The following is a 19,278-nucleotide window of genomic DNA, read 5'->3' on the forward strand; positions in this document are numbered from 1 at the left end:
TATTTTTAGTAGTAGATTGAATCTTTTCTGTTTGACTCACTTTTTCTCTTCTTTTATCATAAATCTTAGTTCAATCCTCTTCTACTCTCAACGTAACCATATCCATTCCTTTCTCGCACGCATGCAGCGTGCTTATTGTTATCTTGTCTGCAAAATTTGCAACTGGCGCAAAGAGTAAAGGTTATTTATAAATACATATATTATCGTAATGCTATATGATTGAAAAATATCACGTGATATATAAAAAGAAGAAAAAGGACTTACTATAATAAAGAGTGAAGTTTTTTTTTAATAAAACATTCAAAAAAGAAATTATCAATGCGCATGAGTGTAATGTGTTATAACATTTGATCTCTATATTTTAAAAAGAGTAATGTTAGGGGCAGCAATTTTTGTGATTGTTAGCCATTAACTAGTCATTAATGATGATTTGATGGTGTGAGATTGGTGTGAGATTTTATCTATTGGCTCATCTTTCTCTACTTACATGCTGGCCAAAATTCAATAAAATTGCTGGCTCCCTAAACTTTTCCATTTAAAAATTTATAATTAGATCTTTAAAGAGAATTAAAATTTACAATTTAGTCCTCGTTCATCAAAAAGTATTAATTTAACAGAATATTCTCAGAGTATGTTGAGAATATTCTGTTAAAATGGAAAATATACTAAAAATATTCCGTTAAATCAAATATTTTTTGAATGACGGGACTAAATTACAAATTTTAATTATTTTTAAAGACTTAATTACAAATTTTTAAAGTATAGAAACTAATTTATAATTTTATTGAAAATATAGAGACTAACAATATAATTTAATCTAAAAAAAACTAATTAAATATAACTACAAGCTTATTATTTATTTAGTTTTATTTAAATGTAAGGTTGTGCTACTTTTGATTTTATTGATTTTTTAAATTTATTTTTGTCAAGTTCCGCCAAGTTGGTATATATAACTATATAAGTCCAACAAAATCTTTCTCTACGCTTTTTCAACATATAAATTTTTATTGAGAGCATGTAAACTTATTGACATAGTACATAAATTTACACGTATTATAAAATTTCAAATAAATTGGTACAGGAATATTGGTCTACTTAAAAGTAATCAATACAATTTGAAAATAATACAAATTAAGAACTTGAGGTTTAAAATAGTAAAAATATTGGTCGTCTATTATAGACTGAGACATATATAATTAAATATTTTTTTATTTATGTGTTTCGTGCACAATTGCTCTGCTATCTTTTTTATTTAAATGTTTCTATAATTATTTTTCTAAAGTTAATATATATATTCTTATTATACCAAGACTACAAAATGTCAAAATTAAAAATAATTGACTCATTTCTCAAGAAAAAAAGGAACATGTGCTAAATTAAATTACAGTCCTTTCATTTCAAATTTAATAAGTAATATTCAAAATGATATTGAGCAACCTATTAATTAATTAATCATTGAGCAATATTATATTTAAAAATTATATTTTCAAAATTTACATCAAATATGATTACTGATGATTTTAGTTTTCTAAAATAATGTTTGAACACATCTTAATATATAAAACGTTTAAAATATATTTTTGAGTCTTGACTTTTATATATATAAAAGAAAATATATCGTTTGACTATATTTTTTAGCCCTAACTTATATAAAATAAAATGTAAATACTTAAGATTTAATTTTACGAATTACATTTGTTTTTGTTTGGTCCCCTAAAAAATTTCTAGTTCTATTACTGTAGTACTATAAAATTTTAATATTATAGATATTTTTAAATTTTTTTAAAGTTTCAGAAACAACAAGTATAATTTATCTTTAGTTTCAATATATGTCCAGAGTTAAAGGAATAACCAAAACATGTGAAATATCTTTTTTCTTTTGATTTACTATTTAGATAACCAAGAGTCAATACATACAATTAGGATTAGTTAATGCATCAATATCTTAGGCGCAGCCCAAATTGAAGCAATAATAATTCATGCATTCGTCAAGACTAGCTGTTAATTATTAACCTAGTTAATTATTATGGGGTGAATTTGTATCTCATGGTACCAAGTATACACACAAAATTAATTATTTGTATATAATATATATTAAAATATAAAATATATATTAAAATAAATTAAATATTATATATATTAATATACAAATACATAATAATTAATTTAATCACTAATTTTTTATATGCAAGTTGTGTTGTTTTCTTTGGTAAATATATACAATTATACATCATTCATTAATATGGCAATTGACAAACTCATTCATCCCTTCGATCTTCCACCAAATGAATGAAATGATGATACACAATAACTAATATAAATGCACGGCACCGAGTCGGCTATAATGATAGCAGTCAGTTTTGACTAATTAATTAATTAATAATTAATCATTTAATCCATTGTATAGCTGTATGTACATGGTAAATCATATGTGCAGATAGGCTCTTATTGGTAACAAAAATACAAAAAAGTGAACAGAAACGCAAAGATATAATAACACAGAGATATAAATATATACAATTTTTTTTATTGTATTGGATAATAATATACACAATAATACATTAAATTTTTATTTATATCAAAATACTAAATTTAATCAAAAATATTACTACCACCACCATTTTTGTGTATTTAATATTTATGTTCATTTAAATCATTTAGTGTCCATTAAATTTTTATGTTTCACCGAATTAAACGAAAAATATGTATTACTGTGTTCATATCTTTCTACAGTAACCAAACACTACCTATATAATGACTTATTTGTTAGGCTTGATGACATGTATGTATTTAAATGTACAAGAAATATTAATACAAGCTTTAAGAAAAAACTAAAATTCATAAGAAATTTTGGGGAAAATCATATTGAATTGGTTTCTCTTTATTATGTTAGTTTTGTCATACAAATTTTATTTGAAACTTGGCCAACTCAAATTTTGTAAAATGGGATTATTTTTACAAACAACGAAAATAATTATAAGAAATTAGCTAACAAGTTTTTCTAGAATAGAATAATACTATAAAATTAACTTTCTTCAACTAATTCTTTAAAAAAAAATTCATCTTAAATTTTAGAATTTTTTTAATAAATAAAAGATATTTTATTAACCAAAATATACAATTTGTAGTATTTTTATGAAAATTTATCCTATCTCTTATCTCATTTAGACTTTAGAGTATAAATGAAATAAAATTGTACGTATCTTGTTTACAAATATATTTACACTATAAACGAGATACGATAAAATGTGGGAGACATGCATATTTCGTTTACAGTATAAATAAGATACGTGTAATCTTATTTTGTTTATACTGTAAACAAGATAAAAGATAAGTTATAACGTTTACATTGTAAACGAGATATAATATGACAAATTTTTAGCAGCTATAAAAAGATGTGCAATCCTTTGTATTCTCCACAAATATTTCACCTCTTCTTCTCTTCTATTTTTCTTCCAAAAGATAAGCCAAAATGTCTAGTAGCAGTGAAAATGTGCTTATAAACGTGTATCCGAATTGTCATATGAGAAACAGTGACACTGGAAGTGATATCTGAGTGTGATAATCTCATTCTATTGCACACTCGATGAATAAGTTAGTGTTGGTGGTAACAAGAGAAAAGAGATCGAAAGAGTGGGGTAATGATTACTCTCTGTCTTTGAGGTTTTTTTAAACCATACAATTTGGTGGTCTTCACTCGGTTGTACTTTTAAAACGGGAAAGATAGTTATACTAACTGACGTATTTTTATTGGGAATTATTCAAATAAAGACACTTAAAATGTCTTTTTTTAAAGATGTTTTCAGTAATTAAAATTTAACATATATAATCGATTAAATCATGTTATTTTTGTTAAAATTAGGCTAGACAAATTGATTTAATCGAAAAAAATGTTGAATCAAATTTTGAACTAGTCTAAATTAATATTATTTTTATAAAAAATAACTACAATACCCTTATTATAGAAAATGATTAAAATACTCTTATATATATATATATATATATATATATATATATATATATATATATATATATATTTAAAAAATTCTAAATCCTAACCCTAGGATAGAAAAATAAAAGACTAAAATTTTAAATTTTCAAAATTAATATATATAATAGAAGTATTTTAGTCATTTTTTATAACAGGGTATTGTAGTTATTTTCTATAAAAAATAATATTAATTTAGATCAGTTCAAGATTTGATTCACCATTTTTCGATCAAATTAATTTGTCTAGCCTAATTTTGATAAAAATAACACGATTTAATCGATTATATGTGTTAAATTTTAATTATTAAAAAATATTTTTAGAAAAAGATGTTTTCAACGTCTTTATCTGAGTGACTCCCATTTTTATTTTCTACAAGAGTTATGCTAGGTAACCAATCAGGGGCGGAGCTTAGTTAAGACAAGAGGGTCATAGCCTCCCAAATTTTTGGTAAAAAAATTAGTAATACTTCTTAAAAAAATAAAAATTAGTTCAGTTGGCTTAAATACTTTGCTATGACTTAAAATACCAAAGTTCAATCTTCATCTCTTACTTTTATTACACAATAACTTTTAGTTTTAAATATTCAAAACATGTTGGATTTGGACTGAATTGAGTGTATTCGTATTTCGCAGCTCTCTATTCAACAAGCAACACTCTCTACCTTTAAGTTCAAATATAAAAAATTAGGTATTTTTTATTTATGTAATTTTAATATTTGTCATTCTAACTTCTTTTTTACATATTTTACAGGATATGTATTCAAATTTTTATATAAAATAATCATGAAAAATCAAAGAATTGATGCATTTTTTAAGAGGAAGGCTAATATTCAAGAAGGATAACATATAACTTTTACAATATCACACCTGTAGATTGTTCTTCTACTTTAATGAATCACGAAGAAAGTGAGATACAACCTCCAAAAGTTTAAAGAGTTGTATCTGATGAGTTTGACCTTAATTATTTGGAACGAGACCCTGGAAAACGATTTCAAATTTGGCAAGATTGTCCAAATCAGAGAGATGAGGTTAGACGAACTTATCTTAAATGAAGTATATATCAAAAGCATCTTGACAATTATCTTCTATCTGACTCCTCCAAAATTTTGTTTCAAGCTTTGTCACTGTAACCAATGACTTTTTTGAAGACATGAACAACCACCAATAAAATAAAAACACACTACTTCCAAATTACTCACCTAAATGTTAATATTAGAATAACCATCCATACACCTAATAAAATAAACATCATCTATTATTCACGTTGTTCACCAATATTATTAGTTACCTATACTTTTCCTTTCTACCATCTTAGATCATAACTATTTCCATTGCATTAGCTTTCATGAGTGTATGGGAAGTAAAAGTGAATGTATATTTGCTTAAGTTTTATATTGTAAAAATCTTAGGTATATAACCGCAGTGGATCCCTTAACAATTAAAATCTTAAGTTTGGACTCATTTAAAAAGTGATAACTTGACTCTAGGTTGGTTGGGTTAATTCAAGTGATTTGATTCTCGTTTCTGTTTTTTTTTTTTTCGGTATGATTTGTTCATATTTAATCAAGTATGGTTTGTTCTTGAATTGAGCTTTCTCGGGCATATATATATTAAAAAAAACACTCAAATTATTGTATAGTTTTTACTTTTTAGGCACAAGTAGAAAGGAAAAGAGTATATACCCATTTTGGTCCTCAAAAAATTTTAGACTTGACACTTCAGTCCCCAATTAAAATTAATTACTTAATTAGTTCCTAACAATTAACTCCGTCAGTCACTTAGGTCTTTTACTCCGTTAATTCTAACGGAGGACAAAATAGTCCCTGACAACTCTAACAGGGGACAAAATGGTCCTTGATCTCCTCTGTTCGAAAACAACATTGTTCTTTCCCAATATTCATCATATCTCGTATAACACTAACAGTCTAACACTGTAACTTCAAACTACACAATGCACACTATAAATTTAATGTTCACAATAAAAAAAATCCTCAACTTGTTTTCAACCAATTCATACTTAGGAAACTAATGCCTATGTCTCTCGACTAGTTGTCGTCTTCGATGGATCCCATGAATCTAGACAGCAAGTCTGATTTGTTAAAACTCATCGTCGTTGTTGTCATCTCTCTCCTCCTCTACCCTAACATCTCCATGACCACATTGTTCACCACTCCAATCGCTTCCTTCAGCTTCTTCTCCGAACCAATGTTCAGTAATCGCTTCAGTTTCCATATGAGCGGCAACAGCGACATTGCTTGTTGTAATAGCTTGGATGCGAGGTCGAAACTGTATGCCAACTTGGATTCCGGGAAAGAAGGAATGAAGTACTCGGTGTCTATTTCAAATGAGAATTTGTATATGATGTCGAAGGAGAATCTTCTCATGATGTCCTAATGTCCAACAATCTATATTGCTTGCCGGAGAGTGGAGAAAGACGTGCTTTTGAAGTAGTTGTAGAACTTGGTCTTGAGGATGCCGTGGACGTTGTTGGGGATGGAGGTGATATTATCAAAGATGTGGAAGTGGATGCTTTTGGTGGGTGAAGTACAGAGGAGGTGGATGTACTAGTCACAAAGATTTAGGAAGTGTGTGGTCTATGACATGTTGAGGTAGGTGCGACACGTGTGACAATTACACTATGGCTTAATTTTGGAGTTAAAAAGGAGGAAGAAAAAGATGGAAAAGAAGACTGTGAAGGTGAAGAAGGAGAGTATAAATGTTAGGGTTATGCGAGATATGATAAAAATTAGGGAAGAACAGTGTCGTTTTCGAATAAAGGGGTCAGAGATCATTTTATTCCTTGTTAGAGTTGTCAGGGATCATTTTGTCCCATGTTAAAGTTTTTAAAGACCATTTTGTCTTTCGTTAAAGTTGACAGAGCCAAGGACCTAAGTGACTGACGGAATTAATTGTTAGGGACCAATCAAGTAATTAATTTTAGTTGGAGACTAAAATATTTGGTTTGAAATTCTTTGAGAACCAAAATGGGTATATACTCAAACGAAAATAATTCATTTCTCAAATGCATGTTCCACATGCAGCATTACCATTAACCCAAACATGTAATTTGAGAAACATATCACAAAGTTTAAACTTTAAAAACCAAGACAAAAAAAAAAAAAACTTTTTAAAAACGACCAAACTCCCTTGCTAGTTGCTAATGTTAACCCCAAACACTTTCCCTTCTGTTTCTTCGAATTCAAAATTTTCATCTTCATTTCTTTTCTTTCCAATGCTTCCTATCCACTTTCACAAATCCAGTTTCTAGAATCTTACGTTCAAAGTTTTATCCAACTTAAAGAAAGGAAAAAAAGAAAAGGAAGAAAAAGTTCACTCTTTTAACACTTTATCGTTGACCATTTTCCATAATCTTACATTAAAAGAACTAAAAAAGTTCCCACATTGAGCATATTTTCAGCAACCCATTTCCAGAAGCCTCACAATGAAACTCGCCAGAAAAAAAGGGTTAACTGTTCGTAAATTTTCCAAGGACTGTGAATTGCTTCAGTCAATGAAGCTCTAGAGCTAGATAGACACTTGCCTCTTCCACAACAAAACGTCCCCAACAAATTCAGTGTGACCAATATACAACCATTTACGAGTATTCCACTGCTTTCAATTCCATTATTAATTAAATTCTGTACAAATGTATATATAAAAATGTTTTCATCTCTTTTGGAAATTAAATGCCTTAATTGAAAAGGCAAAGGTAAATCCAAAGAGCAATGCGAAGCCAACAACCACAGCAGCAGCTATACCAATGAAATCATCTCTATATCCAAAATATCTCTTCACAAAATCTCCCACAGTTTCTCCAGTGTCTATGCGTTCAGTTACATCACCAAACTGTGAAGTGACTAATCCATACATGGTCCATGACACAGGACAAATCCAAAAGTACCATCTCCACCACACTGGCATTCTCTGTAAATTTCAAAAGTTTGGCAAATGTGAGGAATGATGTTATTTGTGCCTTTTTTGGGAAATCACCGAATAGTCATGCATGTTAAGGTGTAACAACTTCAATGGAGTATTTTTTGAATTGCGCTTTGCATTGAAAATAATTGATGGAATGAAACCGGACTCAGTATAGAGAGACGGTTTCACTTGGATGGATAACCATTTATGTATAAAGTTTAAATTGAATTGACATCTAAAGATCACTTTATTAATAAAACAATTCATAAAAAAATTAATATTTATCTTATATATCTAAGTGATCAACTTTATTTGAAAAATCAATTTAATAATCAATTTGGTTTCTTTTTAGTTGTTAAAAAAAATGTGTAAATGTACGCAATTCTGTCAAGCATGATTATTGACAATTTGATAATTTTGTTAAAACTCCATTTTGCACATATGTATTTCTTCAAATATTTTCTAAACTACCATACGAGTAGCATTTTCTAAAATATTAAAGTGAAAGCACAAGGGATAATGGTAGCTTACAGTTCTAGGAATGACAAATCCTGAGAAAAGGTTCCATATCAAGTAGAACCCAAAAGAAACTATGCCAGCAACATGGTGATCTGGGGTAGCACCAACAGCCATCATCCCATATAAGGTGAAGTATAAAAATGTAAAGAACATGAAGAACAGATACCAAAAGAACTTCATAACTGTCCACTCAAACCCAATCATGGCATACACTATAACACCATATACCAGGGTCTGTAGCAATATGTACGGGATCTCAATGGCAACCTGTAGGATTTTCAAATGTGCTAAATTGGTTAAAATTTCATTAGATTTAGAGTTTCCATTTTCATTAGAGCGAAGGGAGTAAGTAATACAAATACAAGGCACAAACCAATTTAGACATGAACAGATATAAATTTTCTGTCTTGTCTTTATTTTGTTTATCTCAATATCTCTGTATTTTCTGTCCTGAAAGACTTACCAAATATAATCCTATGCGTTAAATGGGAAACTTTATGCATACCTGTCCAAATGCATATGGCAAAGCTGAGTACATCCCAGCAGCTTTTTCTCTGTAAAAGACTGTTCTCTCAATGGCCACAACAGGTTGAACGGAGGTAGCATTTTGTACCCCAATGAAGAGTACTGCAGCATACATGGATCCCATGGCGTTAAATACATCTTGTGCTCTTTTCCTACATTCAAGAAATCAAAATTCAAATCATGTAATTAAATTAAGGTGATGAAAAGGAAAATAAAGGACATTAATGGTTGCACGTTAGTACCTTTTGGAGCCAATATCCCAAAAAATTGTCCCAAACAGCAAGGCGATAAATGTTGTGAATAAGAATCTCACTGCACTGTATGGAGGGTTTCTCCAATATGATAGGTTTTGTTTCCAAAGACAAGCTTTACATTGGGTTATGAACGACTGTGAGTACTTTGTAGTGAAGTATAAGTCCTTAGAAGCTGATGGGGGTGTACTTAGTTCACTTATCAGTGCCTTGTTTCCCCTGAATGTGATTGGGGAAAATATTAGTCAACCATAGAAAAGCATATTGACAGTAAAAATTGTACAAAAGAGCAGCTTTGTCATTAAAATATGGTGTAAAATACTTTTACAAAGATATTCAATCGTATATTGACATATCAATAAAAAAAAAAGACTAGTTGTCATATCTACTACTTGAATGGTTATATGAAAGAATGAATGTGTTCGGATAATGATGTCAAATGAATGCATCAAACTTACTACTATTACGATATTTGCAGACTATAATTATTCTTGTAAAACATTTGAATCAAAATCAAGTTTTTCATTATTGCTCCTATGCCTTTTCTTTGAATTCAAGTTGATCCTTACCTGTATAGATCAGAATTCTTGTATAGTTCAGCAAAGTTAATTCCTAGAGCTTCCTCTTGTGCTTCTGAAGTAACCTCCAACATCCAAGTTGCAGGATTATAACCATTCTTGATCTTTGGCACTCCATTAATTCCCTATATAGCATGCATAGATTTGTTTGATTAATAAAGTGACTGATAAAACAAGAAACATTTAATACTAATTACCACTTAAGAGCTAGTTGCTGACCTCAAAGTAACTGATAAGGTGAGAAGAATGGCGGCCTAATGGCCCCACATATATCTCTTCACCTCCACGCTTCAAGAGAAGTAACTGTAATAAAATGGATAAAATATAGTTATAGCATTGAAACACTTGAATTTAGCAAAGCATTATCGAGTCAGAAAAAGAAGAATCGATCTCTAACCTCATCGAAAGCATCAAATATATCAATGCTAGGCTGGTGGATTGTGCACACCACGGTTCGGCCTGTGTTGACTGTGTTCCTCACTGTCCTCATAACTATAGCAGCAGCCCTGGCATCAAGGCCAGAGGTAGGTTCATCCATGAATATTATTGATGGATTTGCAACCAGTTCGACCGCAATAGTTAGCCTCTTGCGCTGCTCTGTGGACAGACCATTCACTCCAGGTAATCCAACCAATGCATCTTTCAATGAATTCAGCTCTACTAGCTCCATAACTTCCTCAATGAACATCTACAATCAATGAATAAGAATTGTAAGAACCTAAACTGAGATAGGACATTTTTTAAGATGAAAAAATATGTCAATCTATTCGAGTATGAAATGAATGGAGAAAACATCGCTATAATGCCTTAAGAATAGGATCCAACAAATACAAGATCTAAGACAAAAATAATAATAAAAAAAATATTTTACAGGAAAATTCCATTTGAAGAAACCCAAGAGAGGAAAAAATAGTACATCGAACTTTACCTCTCTTGTGGAAGAATCAACCTCAGGGGGTAACCTTAGCCATGCAGAATAAACAAGTGACTCATAGACTGTGACATGGGGAGAGTGTATGTCAGTTTGCTCACAATATCCGGATATGCGAGCGAATGTTTCTTGCTTCTTAGGGTACCCTGATATGGTGATTTGGCCTTGAATATATCCTGCAGTTTTCCTCCCAGATAACACATCCATTAGAGTGGTTTTACCAGCTCCACTTACACCCATTAGAGCTGTTAGAACTCCTGGTCTAAAAGCTCCACTAATACCCTTCAACAGTTCAAGTTTATCTTCAACTATGCCTTGGGCCTTCATTTCCTGCAAGCATAAACCGAAACCAGTATTCATTTACATGTGTTGTTTGATCCAGCACTTGAAAGATGCTTTATGAAATCAGTTATTTTTACCTGTGGCATGTCTAGTGTATATCTGATTTCATCAAAAGTGATAGAAAGAGGTGTGAAAGGAAGAACCATCCCACGCTTTCTGTTGCGATCAGTTCCATTAAAAGCACCAACTCTTGCAGATAAGGTTCTTGATGACACACTTCTTCCATTACTTTTATCTGCATTGAAAATTGCACTTATAATATTACACAATGAACATGTGTGAAGCTAAGAATATGAAACATAAGCTAGTGTAACTTGTGAACAACCAGAAGCTCCATTCCTTCCAGAAGAAAGTTCAATGATGTGATCATTCCTAACAGAATTCCTTTCAGCTAAAGCTTCTTCTGATATCAATGCTTGTGGTTTGCCAAATGCTGCAGCATAATGATTCAACTCTTAGAGAAGTGCTACAGTTTCACATATTTGAAGGTAGCGCATGCATGTATAAAGATCATAGTTACTAGAAAGCTGGTGTAGGGTTGGATACACGGCTCGTTTTAGTGCATAGTTTACTACTTTTTGCTAAGGTATCAGAAATTCAGAACTGATACTCAAAGATAATATAAAGGTATTTTGCCCTTTTTTTTGTATGTCTCCTCCAAATAAATTTCTAAAAAGTATAGGTAACTAACTTTTAAATAATTAACATTAGCCAACTTTTTCTCTTTATTGTAAAATTATTTCTTTTAACCTTAATTTTTGAAGAATTTAGGGTCTAGGGTTAGAATTTAGCATATAAATTTTAAAATTTAGGATTCAGAGTTTAGAATTTACAAGTAAAAAATGTTGGCTGATATTAGCCGTAAAAAGTTGGCTCCCCAGTTGAATTTAATATACTTACGATCAAGAAAATGCAAGGCCAAAGGGAAAAGCAAATTGAAGAGTAACATGTATCCAATGGAAGCTCCAACTCCAATCCAATACCAATGTGCTTCAGGGAATATTCCACGTGCTTTTAAGACCTTAACACCCAATGGTTCTGTTGAATTAGGTGGAACCTGCAATAATATCAATAAGAAATTCACTTAATTATCAAAATCATATCAAACTTGTTCACTAGTCATTTTGTATTATTTGTGCATGTTTCATTGGTTTGATTGTATTCCTTACATGTTTCCAACTGTTTCCCAGGAATTCATTCACAGCTATAGCATTCTGTCCGTACATCATGGGAGAGATCCAGTAGCCCCATAACCACCACTTCCTCACATCAACTGATTCAAAAGAATGTAAGTAGTTATGTGTTAGATTTTGATATTTGGAGTTTAAAACAAGGTAACGGAGAAATAAATGTATTTTTTTTTATAATAAACTCTGTCAAGGCAATCAAACTCAGTATTCCATCTAAACTTGTGAAGATTAGGTAAACAGTAAACTTGAATTGTAAACTCAACTTCCAATAGTATTTTCATATTCTAGGAGAACTCGGCCTATATTTATAAAGCTGGTCCCATGTTCAGAAAAATGAGGAGGGTTGTTAAGCCTGCGATAGCCAACATAAAACAATGTCGCATCCTAATGCAAGGCCACGACGCAATGACATTTTTGGATCCATGTAGGGTTATGTTAGCCTATGACAGCCAACATAAAACAAGGTCGCATCTCAAAGCATGGACATGATGCAATGATGTCTTTGATTCATGTAGCTGACCCCACTTAGTGGAAAAAAGCTTTGTTAACTACCTTGCATATTCTAGGAGACTAGGACATCTGCAACCATTCATTTTCAATTATAATATTTGATAATTATATAACAAATAAAAATTTTAGTAGTTGTGGAATAGGAATATCCAACTACTTCTCACTCTATTTGAAGACATAAACTTATTATAAACTCAAAGTTTAGAGCTTAGGAGTTTGAGTTAACGGTTAACTCGAGAATTTGATAACCTTTAACTGAATTAACGTTTCACCTCTAGATAGGATGAATCCACCCATGACCATAACTGCAAGTAAAGCAAATGATCCAAATGTGTTGGCCACAATTAGGTTCCTCCCAACTGCCCCCATAAATCGAAAAAGTGCAGAGGCCATCTGGTTGATGCAAGCTAGCAGAAAATACTGCTTGATGAACCTGCCATGAGAAACTATATGAGCATAATGAAAACCAAATTATCTCAGAAAGTAGTGTTAGTTGAACATAGTAATCATTATTCTCCTTGTCAACATATCATCTATATGGTATTGAATGATATATGAACTTCACTTGTATAGGAACGAATCCACACCCTATTTTATATTAGATGTGTAATACTATTGGTATGTAGGCCCAAAATATGACGATAACTCTATTTAAAAAACATGACTCTATTTCAAGTTTATGCATGTTACAAAAACAATAATTATGGTTGAACTAAAAAATTTGGGTACAAAATTTTGAGTTCAAGTATTATTATTGTTACTTGAAAGACCTTTACTCACCTTTCAAAACTTGGATCAAAGCCTATAACATAGTAAGTCATGACAACCCAAATACCAACTTCTACCAAAGTGATAGGAATCTTAAGGATCCATGTTGGCAAAGAGTATGCCCAAGAAGGATAGAATAGAAGGTCCCTTTGCTTGTAGAAAACAGGGAGCTTTGCAATGGTCATGGATAACTCAGAGAATCCATTGAACATTATCACAATCAGAACAAAGAATAAAGCCCCCATGTAGATCCCGCCATCAGATACTGTGTTCCGATGCATCTCAGTTCTCAAGAACAATGTCATTGTTATGAGTCCTGTTAGAATCAACTGAAAAGAATGAACAGGATCAAACTTCTATCTAGTTGACCATAGTACTGATTAATGAAGCTTCGAATATCAAAGCTTTGTACCCATGTTATCTAAAATAACCATCATTTAAAAACTGTTACATTAACAATCCAATATATCTATATACAAATTGTATCAAAAATAAGGTTATTTGTTATTGTTCCATATTTTGACAAATATTTTTAGTGAGGACCATAACTTTGAATAGTACTTACTTGCCACATCTTGAAAATGTAGACAAAGGAGTTCCTTTTCATGAGCAAGAATTCTCTTGAAACACAAGCTCTTAGCAATTCCTTCTTGCTAACACCATACTTGTTCTTGGTTAGAACAGCAGGGTGGCCTTTGGTCTTGTCGAACGGGGTAGCGAGCTCGTCGCCGAGTTTTCGGCCTATGTGAAATGACTGAAATGCTTCTGCAAATTCTCTTACAGAGATAAAGGTATAAGGCTCATCTTTGTTTGCCCAGTACTGCTCTTGATCTTTTCTTGATGTTACCTATTACATACATTAACAGAAAGAGCTTAGTCCATTATTTCAAAATGACAAATCTGTCCTTTATTATTCGAAAAAAGTGTGGCAAATTAGTCATTTTCTTTTCTTATTTTTACAGGGACGAAAGAGCAAGAAGTGTTTGGAGAAACTAGAAAGTTACCTCTTGCAGGAAATCTGCTACTCCTTTTCTTTCTGGACATTTGAATCCCATGTATTCAAAGAACTCAAGAACATTTTCTCTTGGACCCTGATACACAATTTGTCCATCTGATAGGAGAATTACATCATCAAATAGTTCATAAGTTTCTGGTGCTGGTTGGAGAAGAGATATTACAGCAGTTCCATTCAAAATGTGAATGGATTGTCTCAAAGAATTAACCATTTGGAATGTTGTAGAAGTATCCAAACCAGTTGATATTTCATCCATGAAAAGTGCCCTTGCTGGTCCAACTAGCATCTCACCTAAATAATTTATTTTCCACCAGAAAAAGAAAAATAAAATTACTAAAAAGAAAATGACTTAATTTAATGTTAAACAGATGATGTAATTTCTGGTTTTACCAGTTGTGACTCGCTTTTTCTGTCCACCAGAAATACCCCTAATCATTTCATCCCCTACCATGGTGTCAGCACATACTTCTAGACCCAAAATCTGCAATTTATTATGAGCAGAACAACTCAAAAAAAAAAAAAGAAAAAAAATCATATAAAATTTTGATGAATTTAGTTTGTCACCTTCATTATATAATCTGTAACTACATTCGTTTCTTGGCCTTCCAGTGCTGCAGCCTGAAAAATTCAATATGTTTATCTTCATTTCTACATTCCAACCATTTCATCATATTTTGAAGAATTTAACATTGTAATTTATGTCTTTGTAAACCTTCATATAAATATCTAGATCAGGATCTGGCTTAATGTTTTCTGCCTTCTCTCTTCTTGATAATTCTGCCAGCATATCTGCAAGTTACCAAAAATTGTAAACAGTTTAACCAAAGTTTAACTGACACGATCCTTATAAGTTTAGACCATGTTACTTAAAAGAAACTTTGGTACAGAGCAAACAGAATGTAGAAGATGAGAGAACCCGGGCCTGAAACTGACCGTAACGCATTCCGATCCCTTGACACCTTGCTGAAAAGGCCAACGTTTCTCTGACTGTCAGTTCCCCTATGTGGAGATCAGTTTGACTTATGTAAGCTGATGTTCTCTGAGGCACAAATTCCTCCATTCCATGACCGTTGTAGGAAACTCTCCCAGAAAACTGCAATGTATCAGATATAGACTTTGAATCATAATAAGCATGAGAAGGATTCTCTCCAAATCTAAGAATTTATTAGTCCGATTTCTGATTAAAAAAAAAAAGGCTTAATCTCACATCCAAGGTAATCAAACTCAATAGTAAACCTAGACTCATGAAGTTTAGGTAAACTTGATTTCCTCACATCACATGTCCTTACCTTAAGATCTTTACCGAGTCTTCCGGCCAGTGCCAGCAACAGCGTGGTCTTTCCAGAGCTTGGAGGGCCTAAGAGCAGTGTCATTCTACACAAGCCAAAGGAAAATGTTGAGAAATAGTTTCCAAAAAAAAATCACTGATTTGAATTGTTGTCCCATATTCACCTTCTAGGCTTGATGATTCCACTAACATCATGAAGAACCGTGAATGGCTTCTTTCGACTCGGAAGAAGGCAAAGAGAATTCAGGAACCCCTTCAAAAAGATAAAACAGAGGAAAGAAAATTAATGTCTGCACAAAATAAATGTTAACTTCTAAGTTTGATTATGTTTTTCCAAATATAATTTTTTGGACTAATAAGATCCAAAATCTAAATGATCATAATATCGTACGATCAATTACCTCTAACAAATTAATGCAGAAGTTAAGGTTTGTTGGCAATGCCCTGCTTCCAACATGAGCCTCAGCTTCAACATTCAAATGCTCGAATCGGACTTCAATTGTCGGAATATCAAGTCCAACTCTGCAATTCAAAAAGTACAACAACCGCATTATAAATCTTTTTGACACATTTCAATTAGTTTTTTCAAGAACTAAATGATGTTAGACTTATTAGTATGTTTCCTTTTGTTACCTATCGATTCTCCTTCTCAATTTCAACAAGAACTTTTCATTGTCCTGTTCAGCAATCTTGACTAGCCTCTCTACCAAATTCTTTCTCTGCAAGGGACCAAGTTTGTTGATATCGATCTCAGTGTATTCGCCTTGTGATTCGGTTAGTATTCCTCTTGTTAAGCGTAGATACGTTGGAAGCTTCTCGATGGCCGCCCATTTGAGCTGTTCTTCATCGTCGTCTCTCCTCGAAGAGCCTGAGAACACATCAACAGCACCACTGCCTCTCCATATACTCGAGCTTCCTATGCGTGCGCTCGCCACTCTTAGTTCATCATTCTCCATGTTTTGATGATGGTTAGTTGCTGCTTCAAGTCGCTCAAAAGTTCTTTGGAAGAAACTGGTGTTAGTTTCTAGAAATGGATATTGTTATTCGTCTCATAGTTCAAGGATCAAGTGTGTGTGTGATAGATATGTTTGAGCTTTTTTTTCCCTTGGTTTTTTGCACAGAGAGAAAGAGAGGGAGAGAGAGAGAGTTGAAACTTGAAAGAGAGGTTAGTGTGTTTGTAAAGTGAGTGTCGCTATTTATAGAATGATGATAGAAGAAACTTACATGCAGTTGCGGACTTGCAGTTTATGTTAGTTGGTTGACTACAATAAGTTTCACCAAGTTTCATATTCAAAAGTGAAAACATGTTGCATGGTTTTTAATTATGGCTTACCTTGTTTTATATTTTTAATGATTGAGTAATATTAAATATAATAAATATATAATTATAAATATTATATGAATAAAAAAATAAATAATAATTATTTAGTTTTTACCATAAAAGATTTAGTCAATTGGACAATGACAAAAAAAACTAAACTAACTTTTTTTTTTAAATTAGAAATAAAACTCGTCTGCAACTTTTGTGTGAGTATAAAGAGACTATATCATTTAAATTTTAGTTGATTGTCAAACTAAACTATACAATTATTAAATCGGTAAACTTTTATTGATTCTATTAAAAAAATTACGTTAAATTCCTATATTATCCTCCATCGTCATCTTCAACAACTTCTCTAGCAGCATCCATGAGCTGGGCATTAGACTAATCAATCCCAAAAGGCAACATCTTCTTTGTAGCCAATTGCAGACCAAGCGCCACAACCAAGCCATACGCCACCATCCCAACCAAAGACATTCTTTCAAACACATTGCCTACAAATAATACCTTTGATAACGCAAATTTCAAAGACAAGAAAAAATCACACAGAGAACAACAATATCGCACACACACATCAGAAACCATAACAAATCAAATCATATAACCGTTCAATTGCAAGCACCATCGAATAGTTGCAACATATTCAAGAGAAGGCAAAGAAAAAAAAAGTACCGAAAGCAAAGGCGTAATCACTGTTGAGTATGTCGCCGCAAGGAGAACCGCCGATACGGCAAAATGCTTCGGAACCGGTGAGCTTCAGCTTCTGAGTCCATTTGGCGGAGCCGGATGAAGTGGCCGGAACCTTGGTTTCCTGGTCGAGTTCTGCGGCGGAGCATTTGAGAGGTGGCGGCAACTTATCCGCGACATTATGTTGGAAGAGGCCCAAGCACCGGTGGTTGGGTGAACCTTGTTGGAGTTGAGTTGAAGAGAAAGAATATGGGTAATTTGAAAATTTTATTGAAAAATTAATAAAATATTAATATTTGAGTATTTTTGTTGTATCGAATTTTTTTTATAGATATAATATTAATTTTTAATTTAATGAGTTAATATTTACAAAATTTATAGGTATAAATAATTATTTTTAAAAAAAAAAAAAATTTAAACTAGTCCCTAAATTTCCAATGCAAGTGCCTCAATTTTAGTTTGTATTTAACAGAAGTTACTCACCATCATCTTTTAGGTATTTTAATAATGACGTATATAGAGAAAAGTCACGTTACGTGATAATTATAATGATTTTGTTCAATTCAATCGTTATCAATAATGTATATCTTTAATCTCAATTTCAGTTTTAAAAATTTTCCTGCATCATTAGAAGTCATTTTCTGTTTTCTCTTCCGTCATTGTTAGGTGCATTTCAAAAGATTAATGATAGAGAAAGGGAGCAATGTTGTTGGTAACTCCAATGAAAGAAGCTAAAATAAGAGAACCACTAGAAGTCAGCGAACCACTAGAAGTCATAAACGACTTTTAAAGAGGTGTGGATATGGTAGCTAATTCATCCTCATGGTCAATAACAGATGTGAATACAAGAAGGCTATTTCTTGTCTAAATTATAACGTAAGTGCATTTTGTTAATTTATGTTGCTAGTCTTGTTGCTCTATAATCGTGTAAAGAGGTTACAGAGTGTTGACAATAAATGGTGTGGTCTTTTTTATTGGGCTAACAAAGTTGAAGATGAAGAAAAAGTAAGTGGTAGAGCAAATCGTAGTTTTGAAATAGATGAATATGATAGAGAATAAAACTTACTTAGAAAATTGGAAGTTTAAAATCTGAAATTCGTATTTTGTTTGTTGGTGGTTATTGTCTTACTAATCATTGTAGCTGTGAAGTTAATTTTGCCTAATGTAATTAGGAAAATCCTAAATGCGATGGTTATTATGGTTGTACCTTTGAACACAAGAATAAAAATGACTTTCTTCTATTTTGTCATTGTTGTTAAAATGTAATTCCAATCAAGAAGGAAAATAAAACTACAACACAGTAATAAAATCGAAACCATGCTACATTCACACCATCAAAAGTATTTCTAAACTTGTCTAAGTGAAACAAGACACTATCAAAAAATATGCAACAAAATATTCAAAAAGTAGCCAAAACATAGATATAATAACATAGACATGGAAGT

The 19,278-nt window shown here is 31.8% G+C and overlaps 1 protein-coding gene across 1 annotated transcript; it reads right to left on the minus strand.

Annotated features, from left to right (window-relative positions):
• Positions 1-7,319: 7,319 nt before the first annotated feature.
• On the minus strand, positions 7,320-16,996 carry LOC112707853 (pleiotropic drug resistance protein 1). Its single transcript, XM_025759856.3, has 24 exons — positions 16,459-16,996; positions 16,227-16,347; positions 15,990-16,078; positions 15,827-15,911; positions 15,471-15,630; positions 15,250-15,326; positions 15,102-15,155; positions 14,928-15,018; positions 14,527-14,828; positions 14,088-14,369; positions 13,535-13,851; positions 13,027-13,187; positions 12,224-12,327; positions 11,955-12,111; positions 11,380-11,487; positions 11,132-11,289; positions 10,710-11,042; positions 10,179-10,469; positions 10,001-10,084; positions 9,773-9,906; positions 9,195-9,422; positions 8,933-9,104; positions 8,440-8,694; positions 7,320-7,914 (listed from the first exon to the last, which is right to left on the minus strand). The coding sequence occupies exons 1-24, from the start codon at positions 16,779-16,781 to the stop codon at positions 7,657-7,659; spliced, it is 4,344 nt and encodes a 1,447-aa protein (XP_025615641.1). The 5' UTR covers positions 16,782-16,996; the 3' UTR covers positions 7,320-7,656.
• Positions 16,997-19,278: the final 2,282 nt, after the last annotated feature.

The sequence above is a fragment of the Arachis hypogaea genome, chromosome 8 (genome assembly GCF_003086295.3).
Source record: "Arachis hypogaea cultivar Tifrunner chromosome 8, arahy.Tifrunner.gnm2.J5K5, whole genome shotgun sequence".
Lineage (NCBI taxonomy): Eukaryota > Viridiplantae > Streptophyta > Magnoliopsida > Fabales > Fabaceae > Arachis > Arachis hypogaea.

Excerpts from the sequence above, each read along its gene's own strand:
- LOC112707853 (XM_025759856.3), bottom strand. The coding sequence starts at position 16,781 with ATGGAGAATGATGAACTAAGAGTGGCGAGCGCACGCATAGGAAGCTCG. Across the intron at positions 12,328-13,026 it reads TGGATTCATCCTATCTAGAG|TTGATGTGAGGAAGTGGTGG; the intron begins GTGAAACGTTAA and ends CTTTTGAATCAG. Across the intron at positions 8,695-8,932 it reads TGCCATATGCATTTGGACAG|GTTGCCATTGAGATCCCGTA; the intron begins GTATGCATAAAG and ends AAAATCCTACAG.